Source organism: Mus caroli, chromosome 10 (genome assembly GCF_900094665.2).
Source record: "Mus caroli chromosome 10, CAROLI_EIJ_v1.1, whole genome shotgun sequence".
Lineage (NCBI taxonomy): Eukaryota > Metazoa > Chordata > Mammalia > Rodentia > Muridae > Mus > Mus caroli.
This window is the reverse complement of record NC_034579.1, coordinates 71,607,724-71,618,535: the sequence shown is the minus strand read 5'-3', so window position 1 is coordinate 71,618,535 and position 10,812 is coordinate 71,607,724. Positions and strand designations below refer to the sequence as shown.

The 10,812-nt window shown below is 51.2% G+C and overlaps 1 protein-coding gene across 1 annotated transcript in view; it reads right to left on the bottom strand.

The window, feature by feature from the left end:
- Positions 1-922: 922 nt before the first annotated feature.
- Positions 923-10,812, bottom strand: part of Itgb2 (integrin subunit beta 2) — a 36,655-nt gene continuing 26,765 nt past the window's right edge. Inside the window, exons 9-16 of the mRNA XM_021174344.1 lie at positions 10,259-10,348; positions 8,906-9,046; positions 8,291-8,478; positions 6,675-6,919; positions 6,004-6,226; positions 5,189-5,391; positions 1,694-1,860; positions 923-1,320 (exon numbers count right to left, since the gene is read on the bottom strand). Of these exons, the coding sequence (XP_021030003.1) occupies positions 1,258-1,320; positions 1,694-1,860; positions 5,189-5,391; positions 6,004-6,226; positions 6,675-6,919; positions 8,291-8,478; positions 8,906-9,046; positions 10,259-10,348 (1,320 nt within the window). The 3' untranslated portion in view covers positions 923-1,257. The remainder of the gene's footprint in view (positions 1,321-1,693; positions 1,861-5,188; positions 5,392-6,003; positions 6,227-6,674; positions 6,920-8,290; positions 8,479-8,905; positions 9,047-10,258; positions 10,349-10,812) is intronic.

Below are 10,812 nucleotides of genomic sequence, written 5' to 3'. Positions count from 1 at the left end.
CCTCCTGCTCTCAGGCTTGGGCATGAGGCTGGGTGCTATGGTTTGGATATGGAGTGTCCCTCTACAGAAGCTCCAATACTGGAGCCTTGGTGCTTAGCTAGTGGTACTATATAGGGAGGTTGAACTTCAAGAGGTAGAACTTAGCTGGAAGAAATGGGTCCTTGGGGGTCGGTCCTTGGGCTAGCTTCTTGCTGGCCACATCCTGTCTTGTCTCTGCTTTCTGACAGCCATGAGGTATGCAGTTTGGAGAGTATGCTCCCACTGACAGAATGCTCTGAGCATGTGGGGCCAAGCAACCGAACCACCTGACACCATGAGGCCAAACAAATATTGCCAGAAAAAAAAAAAAAGCTACCTAGTAGGCTCAGTCATAATTCTTAGAGACCCAGGAACATCATAATCACTGAACACAATTTGGGGTTCATTCACTCACTCAGAACTAGAGTCAGCAGTGATTTCTGGGTCACCCCCCCAAGACAACCTATGAGAAAGGAACTTCCTACCCCACTTCTGCGGTTTGTGTTCTGGTTTCCATCTTAGCCTTCTGCGCTGAACCTGACTGATATTGGGAGCAAGAGAGAGGAGGGTGCCATTTCTGTCATCTGACACCCTTGTTAGGCAGCCACACAGGATTTAGCACTGGGTCTCAGAGGGCTCCATACATACAGGCCCATGGGCAGCGAAAAAGAGAACTAAGTCTCCCATTCTATGGCCCAGATCCCAGCTGAACCCTCAGGATGCAGATGGACAAACAGCAGGCGGGACAAAGCACACAACCTCAGCTGCCTTGCCCCAAAAGACTCCACAAAGCTTACCTTCCATGGACAGCATGGATGGAAGCTTTATTATTTTTCATACATGATTATGATATAATACGTTGGATAGAGTTTTTATACGCACATATAATACAACAGACGGGATGTTAACAATATAATAGGAGTTTTATACCCTGACAAGTTTAAATATAAATAAGTTGGGGCCACCTTTACCGAGACTGCTGTCTTCCTTTATGCAAGAAAATGTGGGTGGAACCTCTTGGGACTCGGGACAATTCTTAAGGCTCTGCGGCAAGATTGTGCAGGTCGGAAGACAAGTCCCTGGAAACCCTGGCAGACTTGATATAATGGCGGAAAGAAACCGAGCAGGCTTTTGGATCCTTGGCAGCACTGGGGTGAGCTGTAAGCCACGTTGTGTTTGCAGAGGGGAGGAGGCGTGGTCTGAGGGGGTCACATCTGCTTGATTATGATAACTCATGCTCTAGCTTTCAGCAAACTTGGGGTTCATGACCGTTGTCGTAGCACTCTTGAAGAGGGGGTTGTCCTAAAGAGGAAGCAGATATGCTCTTGTCAGTGCAGGGAGGTGTCAGGACTCCAAGATGCCACCAGAGCAATAGAAGTCTCTCTGAAGAGCCAACCAGGACAGGAAACCTCCCCAGGGCCTGAGCCTCAGGGCTAAGCCTGCATACCACAGCACACTCTGGAAGACCGGAGGCTAAGCTGGGGTGAGGCGCACGCCATCTCTCCAAGATGGCCCCGAGTCCCACTGTGAGAAGTAACAGAGCTAGGAAAGGCACTCTATGTGGGTCTCCCAAGCACTGCTGGGATAGAGAGTATGCCCATTGCTGCCTGTGAGAGGTCAAAGAGAAGAGGAAGCACCCATGCACCACAAGGGCTCCCAAAGCAAGGTCACTCACATTGTTCCATTGGGACTTGAGTTTCTCCTTCTCAAAGCGCCTGTACTCCCTGAGGTCAGTCAGGTGGGTCAGGGCCTTCCAGATGACCAGGAGGAGGACACCAATCAGTACGACACCTACCACGGTGCCCCCTACGATGGCAGCCACATTGGGGCCCTTCACACACTCTAGGGAAAAAGCACACAACCAAAAATGTCAGCCCCACCCTACAGTAGTCGGTCCTGCCACAGGGGGAAATCACCCTTTGCCACATCTCACAAGAAGATGAGAGAATCTAGCCACACTCCTATCAGAAATAAGATCAGGCCCTGTGCTTCCAAATGAAACATAAAGGCTGTTTGGTCAGGTCATGGCCAACCTAAGGAAACCTTGGTTGAAATGATAGCATCCGGAAGAGATGGCTCAGTGGTTAAGAACACTGACTGCTCTTCCAGAGGTCCTGAGTTCAAATCCCAGCAACCACATGGTGGCTCACAACCATCTGTAATGAGATCTGACGCCCTCTTCTGGTGTGTCTGAAGACAGCTACAGTGTATTTAGATATTTTAATAGATAAATCTTTAGGCCAGAGCAAGCAGGGCTGAAGCGAGCAGACTGCAATGAGCAACCTTCATTCCCAACAACCACACAATGTTGTTCACAACCATCAGTACAGTTACAATGTACCTATACACATTAAGTAAATAAATAAACAACTGAATAAGAAATGACAGTGTCTCTGGTCACCACCTACTGGTGTTCCCAAACTAGAGCTGTGCCCGAGGCACCCCTGACTATCTCATTGTGCATTATGAGAATTGGCAGTAATGTCTGAGCTGGCACATTCAGGCAAAGGGATTCCATGATAACCGATGCCAGGAACCAGAGGTCTGTGGTCAGGCAACTGAGGTGGCCTTGTGTTGAGCAGGACACTGTCCCAAGGTCCAGTGGCCTCTCCTGGGTGTGGGTCCTGGAATGCAGTAGGCTACACAGCAGACCCTGACAGTGGGACAGGGCTACTAACAGTCAGTGTGAACCTCTCCCTGCTGGGTGGGTCCCCAACAACATTGTCATAGAATCTCTCATATTATCATGGTCTTTTCAGGGAGGCCCGTTTGCCTTCATAGAGGTTAAATAATTTGGCCAAGGTGGCATGAAACCAGACGTAATCTCCAACATGGCTACAGCCAGCATTCTCAAACACCAAGGGCAGAGTCTGCATCCTATCTGCCTTTTAGGGGTTCCTGACTTGGGGGCTGGTGAGATGGCTCAGCGATTAAGAGTGCCGACTGCTCTTCCAAAGGTCCGGAGTTCAAATCCCAGCAACCACATGGTGGCTCACAACCATCTGTAATGAAATCTGATGCCCTCTTCTGGAGTGTCTGAAGACAGCTACAGTGTACTTACATTAAATAAATAAATAAATAAATCTTTTTTTTTTTTTTTTTAAAAAGGAGTTCCTGACTTGAAGACAGGCTCAGGGGGCTGCAGTTATGGGTCCTATAGGAGCCTGGTATGCTGCTGACACAAGCTTCTGGTGGTCACCTGAGTGGCTTCCTCAGCAGTTCCCCTCAGCTTTCTGAGTCTGAATGCAGTGGGTAGCTGACATCTCAAGGCTGCTTGCCTAAGTCTACAAGACATTCTGATCTGTCTTTTGCCCAAATCCATCATGCCCATCCTCTTGGGTCATTGCTATTCAATATACTCCCAAACTGTTCAGCATCTGACTTCTTACTTCATCTGTTGGTGACCCCAGGATCCGTCGCCTGTTTCTCTAAGTGCCACTTCTCTGGGTTCCATTCAAAGGGAGGCTCTGTTCCACCCTCCAGACCATCTTGCCTGCTTATCTCCTCTCTGTTAAGTCCTAGACCAAACAGCAATTTTACCTGTGTCTATAGCAGAAGGGGACTGGTTCCACAGTGGGCAGAGCTCAAGTATAAGAGATTACAAAGCCTGCCTCCACAGTGCCATACTTTCTCCAACAAGGCCACACCCACTCCAACAAGGCCACGCCTCCTAATAGTGCCACTCCTCGTGGGCCAAGCACTCAAATACATAGGTCTATTAGGGTATAATTCGTCAACTTGGCTAATGACAGGACAGCAGTTATACAATAACAAGACTATATCTGCCCTGACCTATAAGAAAGCTATGCTTACCCAGCTCCTGACAAGATCACCTTCACTACTTCCTAAAGGGACTGTGTTTACCTGGCCCCTCACAAAACCATGCACCTCATTCCCTGACAGGGTTGTGTCCACTTGGTTCCTGATAGAATTGTGTCCACGCTATCCTCCAGCAGTGTAAGACCCAACTTATACCCTGGCAAAGGAGTTGATAGGCAGACCTTTAAAAACACCATTTAGGAGCCGGTGAAATGGATCAGCCAGTAAAGGCGTGTGCTGTGCACACAGGGTGACCCCAGTCTGAGCCCCTGCTAAAAAAGGGTGACTGATGTGCACACGTGTATGTACACACTAATCATGATAAAAAAACTAGAAAATACAGACTTCAAGGAAACACAGCAGAAGTATGGTCACTTTCTGGAAATTTCTAATGGTTTCCCGGAATGTACAGGAACAAGTCTGGCCTCTTCCAAGACTTGGGGCATCATGGGGCGTTGAGTGCACCAACCACACACACCCTCTGCTTCCCCTGTCTAGGAGAACAGGCCCCAGGAAACCTGCCTTTAGGATGTGACGCTAGAGACCAGGTCATGATCTCTAAGTTCACTGGTCTTACTGGGTCTGGCAAAGACCACAACCAAGTGGAGGGCCAGCAAACAATGTTTGGGGATGGAATCACCTCCACTTCCCTGAAGCAACAGCCACCATCCCTCAGGATCCTCCCATGACATGAGAGATGCTCTGGCTAGACAAGGTGCTACTGCAATGGCATCCTACTTGTGGTGGCTTGAAATGGGAATGGACCCCATAGACCCATGTATTTGACTGTTTGGCCCATGGGGGAGTGGCACTATTAGGAGGTGTGGCCTCGTTGGAGTGGGTGTGGCCTTGTTTGAGTAGGTGTACCTTTGTTGGAGGAAGGATATCATTGTAGGGTCGGGCTTGGTGATCTCTTATACTTGAGCTCTGCCCACTGTGGGTGGAACCATTCTCCTTCTGCTCTCTGATGTAGAACTCTTGGCTCATCCAGCACCATGTCTGTCTGTCTGCACACTGCCACACCTCCTGCCGTGCTGATAATGGACTACGTTTCTGAAACAGTAAGCCAGCCCCAATGAAATGTTTGCCTTGGTAGCCTTGGTCATGGTGTCTCTTCACAGCAAACTAAGACAATACCCAGTATGTATTAGAGCTACCACCAGGAGGCTCCGTCTAATGTTCATCTCCTCATACAGCTCCACCTCCTGCTTTGCCCCACTGAAGAGAGATGTTTTCCTCTACAGCCCCCTCACTGTCTGCAAAGGCCTCACGGTCAGAGTTCTCCACTGAGAACTATGCTCCACTGAGACCAGATCATGAGATCACACCCCCAGGTACCACCCAGCCTCACCTAGACTGTCCTCCACATGGATGTTGTAAATGTTCCTTCCGTCCTTTTGCTGCAAAGTGTAAGTTATCCAGCAGCCTTCCGAGTCCCTCTCCTTGCAGGGCTTTTTATTCAAAGGGATAGTCTGCAGCGTCATACCGGCACACTGAACACTACAGTTCTTCTCAAAAGGGCCCTTATCAAACTTCAGGCACTCGGCACAAGAGCTGCAGAGGAGGAGGAGGAGGAGTCAGGTGAGGTGGGTGTTGAGAGCATGTAAGGGCATGAGGTGTGAATTGGCGCATGTTGGCTGTTTCGAGGGCACATCAGCGACGTCAGGGCACGCAGGTGCGTGGAGGTGTGTGGTTGTGGAAGGGTGTGCTAGTGTGTCAAAGTGTGTGTGCTAGGATGTCCAGGTGTATGTGGGTACACTGACTGGTATTTGAGGGTACATGGACTGCAGAGCTATGCAAGGTCATGTGTATGATTCAGGAAAAAACATGGTTGTGTCTGATGTATGGTCTAAGGAGAGTGTGGTCATTTGCAAACTAGGTGGTCCTAGGTGGAGGGCCTGGGAGGGATGAGAGAGACACAAATTGTGTCCTACCAGGGTATGGAAGGCAGAGCCAGTGTTAATGGAAACTTCATTCAAGGGCTGAAGGGGCCTAGGCCTAGCATCCTCCCTGTGAAGCCAGGGCTCCTGCAGCCATGCAAGAAGGCAGGTGGTGGCAGGGACACTGGACCTGCTGAATCCTGCTAAGAACTCTGGAGCAGTGGTGTCCCCAAGGGCTCCCAGGTAGTCCAGCAGTGAGGCCAATGTGGGCAGTGGGAACACTCACGTGTGGTTGTCCCTGCAGTGCGAGCCGCAGCTGGGACAGTCCTCACACAGCAGTGGCTGGTAGCCTTCGTCACATATGCACCTGTTGCATTGGCAGTGGCCACGGCCACTGCACTCTACCAGCCGTGCATTCAGACAGCCCGTAGTGGACTTCTGACACTGGCAGGCCGAGCCCTCGTAATCCTCCTTGCAATTACATTTGCCACAGGAGCAGGAACCCCGATCTGGAAAACAACAGAGGATAACATGACTCACTTCCCTGCAGGCTGCTAGGAACAGGGACTCATCCTCCCTCCTCCGTGCTCCACAGGCCTCGGTGCTCCCCAGACCAATCAAGGAGGACTTGTACTTAAGCCTCCTCTACCTCTTCACATGACCCCAGAGCACTATGGAAGGATAGCTTAGCAAAACCACAGAGGCCAGGCATACCTTCCTGACCTGCATCTTCAGCAACGTGGCCACCATCCAGCCAGATGGGACCTCTTTATTGTATCTGAAAAGCTCTTGGGTCAGGACATGACTATTTCCCTCCACAACATTCCCAGGACAATGCTGACTGACACAGACACAGATACAGGTCATTGCTAGCCTTGTCTGTCTGCTCCCCCCCCCCCGCTACGTCCCACTTAAGATCTCCTGGTACAAACGGACAAGAAAGCCCCCAACACTAACCTGAGCCACCGCAGACTTGACTGTTATATCTCTCACAGTTGACATTGTCACACTCGCAGTATTGCCCATAGATCTCTTTGTTGGGGACGTCACTGGTGTGGCATACACACTGCCCACAGATGCAGTCCCCAAGCCCTGAGCACACGATGGAACTATTGTCCTTCCGACAGTTTCTCTCCAGCTCCTGGCTGCTCCGACCCTGAGTCTGGCACTCACAGTTTTTCCCAATGTAGCCAGACTCACACCTGGTGTGATTGGAAGGGATTGTACTTAGGTGTGCCCTTGGGAAGGGGGTACCTGTCCTTCCCGGCCCAGCAGTCACTCAAACACCTGTAAAGTATGTCATAGCACATTTGCTCTCCAAATGTCTCCTGAGCATGTGCTATGTACTAGGCAAAGATGTCTCCGGGGTCACAGTCACACAGTGACTGGTCTATGAGCATGGTGCCTCTTGCAGGCTCACCTGGGAGCTGCCTGAGACTTGTGTTAGTGGGTTGTCCCAAGAAGCCAGTATCTGTCCCTCCTGACCTAGACTTGGAAAGAGGTCTGGTAGAGATCCAAGATCACTGCCTTATCACTGAACTAGGTAGACAGAAGAATGTATAGACACCATACATAGCTTAGTAAGAGAAGAATGGCAGTAGCTAACCCTAACACATCTTGCAGTGTCCTCCTGCAGGAGGAAGCCACAGAATTCACTGACCAATGGCCCAATCCTCCAGGCAAATTAGCTCAGCTTTGTAGAGAGGCCACCTAGGGCTGTACACTTAGGATCAGGGCAAGGTGCTACTGGCCGGGGGTGGGGATGGGGCAGCCGCAGAAACCACCACTCTTAGAGTTTCTGGGAGGAGGTATACAGCCAGTGCAGGTCTGAGGTGTGGGATAGAGCATCTCTCTCTCTCTCTCTTTAAAGACTCATTTATTAATAATAATTATATCTAAGTATATTGTAGCTGTCTTCAGACATACCAGAAGAAGGTATCAGATCTCATTAGAGATGGTTATGAGCCACCATGTGGTTGCTAGGATTTGAACTCAGAGCAGTCAGTGCTCTTAACCACTGAGCCATCTCTTGAGCCCAGGATAGAGCATCTCAAAGATCAGAAACTGGGACAGCAATTGGAAGGAGATGGCTAATATCCAGACCAGCAACTATAGCCTCTATGCTGGGCACACTACATCCTTCCTACTCCCCCTCCCCTCCTCTTCTTCCTCTTCTTCCTCTTTCTCTTCTCTTCCTCCTCCTCCTCCTCCTCTTATTCCTCTTCCTCTTTCTCCTCTTCCTCCTCCTCCTCCTCAAGGTAGAGCATCCTGAACTGAGGCCTGTATATACATGCCCACAGGATGGCTTTAGGGTCCAGGCTACCAGGAGTGGTCAGCTATCCCAAAGGAGCTCTAACCACATGCTACAAATCTGATTGGTCAGAGTCTCTGAGGTCAGAGAGCTAGGATACGGGAGCTCCTGTAGAGCATCTATTTCCTGGGTGAGCTGGCCATACCTACTTTACTTGAAGACATGTGGCTCACAAGCAGGCATGCCATGCTATGGGCTGGCCTCATCTGCAGACACCTTTTCCATGAACTGATGCCCCACAGGCCACACGTACCCTCCTCACCTGCAGATGCCACACTCCATGACTCCCTTGCCTCCACAGAGACTCTGGTCCCGACTCTGGTCCCGGCACTGACACTCACACTGGGGACGGACCTGCACGGTCACTGTATCCGTGAAACCCAGTGCCCGGATGACAAAGGACTGCTCCTGGATACACTTGGAAGCCATGACCTTTACCTGGAAGGTGACCTAGAGGGGAATGGCGGCCTTCAGTTCCCAACTGTGGGTGACCAGGCCTTGCTTTTTGCCCTTTGCCCACCCTCTCAGATACATGTCCAGCAGGTGCCCCTAGAGGGTACTGTCACCCCATACCCATCTTTCTACCCAGGGCCAATGTAAATAGAAATGTTCAGGTATTCACTGTGTTGATAGGCATGAGGTTGCAGCTGACACCATGTCTGGTACCCTCCCCTAATGTTCTATCTGGCCTCCTCACGGGTGTTTAGAAGAAGAGGAGGTTAGGCCCTGGTCACTAATGGTTTCCTTCCTCCCTTGCTGATTCCTGTGATTCTCCTTTTCTTCCTAGCTGTCCTTGGGAGTGGGTCACCAAGATGGCCACAGGATCCTCCAGCACCCTGCTATAGGAACCACAGGTGCATAGGCAGGCCAGGCTCACCGGGTTGTTGATCTGCACGCCATCACAGTCCCCTCGGGATTTGCCTATACTCGATGCTCCATTACTGCAGAAGGAGTCATAGGTGACTTTCAGGGTGTCCGGGAGGGTGCTGTGGTCCAGGAAGACTCTAGAGGAGAGTTTCTAGGGGAAGAAAGCAGCTATGCTCAGGAGAGACAGGAGTGGCTGTCCCTTCTATCTCACTCATCAAGTCCCTCCTGCACATCAGCGGATGACACAGACACCTAACGGGAGCTCAGTGGTTGCGACAGCATGGGACAACTGATGTCATGGGGTTGCTCTGAGACAGGCTACCAGCAGGTGACCAGCACAGACACGGGCCATGGACCCTGTGAGGACTATCCCTTCACTGTTGAACCCCAGGGTTAGCAGCAGAGGAATGATAGATTGTTGAAGTGATGTGAGAGCTGAGGCACAGCTGGAAAGAGAAAGAGTACAGGTGGCATCCATCAAGTAGGCAAAGATGGCATCACCTAAGTCGTCCCTGTGAAGATAGAGCTAGGCATGACTGGGCAGTGGCCAGGTACAGCAGTCTGCCTGCAGCACCCAGGGCTCACAGGGCCAGAGAAGAAAACAGGATTCCCTACCCCAGCCCTGGGGTTGTTTTCTAATAAGCAGTAGTCATATTGAGAGGCTTCCCACACAATATGTACTGCCAGTCTTCAAGATGTTCAGCAACAGGATGTGGGCCAGACTTGGGGACACCTGTCACTGAGAGGAGATTTCTGTTATTTCTTGGGACTGGATGTGTCTGAGCTCTGAGCCATGAGCCGTGTTGGGTGCACACCGGTATTCACCAGGACACTGGGCCTCTGTGGCAAGCAAATCTGCGTGCATTTGGACAGATTGCCCATCCCCGAGGAGGAGAAGGATGGAAGAGGGGCTAAGGAGGGCTCACCCAGAATAACATTAGGGACTGTCATACAAGAGGCACAAGGGAGTCTTCACAAGGTCCAAGGTCACTGTGCTGATTTCTGGGGTTTCCCCACTCTGAAAGGTACCATTCTGCCTTCTCCAGCCCTCTACTTCCCTGCTATTCCATGGCGGCTGCAGGGAAGAGCCAGGAAGAAGGGCCTGCCATTGGTGTTTTGGGAAATGCCCAGGTGGGGTCTGAGACAGGGCGGCATGGAAGGACACAAGCTGTGGCAAGTGGCCGGTCTATCTCTCCTTATCCTCCCTTCTTTCTCCCTACCCTGCCTGTCCAGAAGCTATGAGGATCTCAGCAAGAACCCCCAAAGACAATGTATCTTCCTCATCCCCCCACCCCCATCCACTTATCCGCTGACCCACTGGATGCTTGCCAGCCTGCCCCACCCAGCTTTGCTGAAGACTCACATAGTAGGCATTCTTGATGAGCTGCACCACGTTGCTGGAGTCGTCAGATAGTTCCCCCACTGCTGACTTGGGGATAATCTCTGTGAGTTTCTGTTGAGGAGAAGATCAAGCTAGCGCAGGCCCCTCCACAGCCACGAGGCTGGAGATGGCTGCTTAGGGCCTCCCTTTCTTGTGAGCTGGCTCATAGGACGTTCAACGAGTCAGCGCTAATACCGCTGCATGCAGGCAACAGTTTCTTGGAGCAAAACCCAGGCAGCCAGGCCTGGTGGAGCAGCCTGTCACCCTAGCTGAAGAACGTCAAGCTCTTAGGTGCTGGGCCTGGAAAGCAGCAGGCCCTGAAAAGCTGGGTGTTTTCAGAGAAGCCCCAGGCCTCTCTTCACAAGTTCGGGGCCTGACTGGGTTACCCAGCCAGACCGTCTTAGAAAAAAACTGAGTAGAGGGCTAAGGGTATGGGCCAGTGACAGAGCATAGATTCTATCCCCTCTTCTGATTAAGAAAGGGAGAGGAAGCCGGGCGTGGTGGCGCACGCCTTTAATCCCAGCACTCGGGAGGCA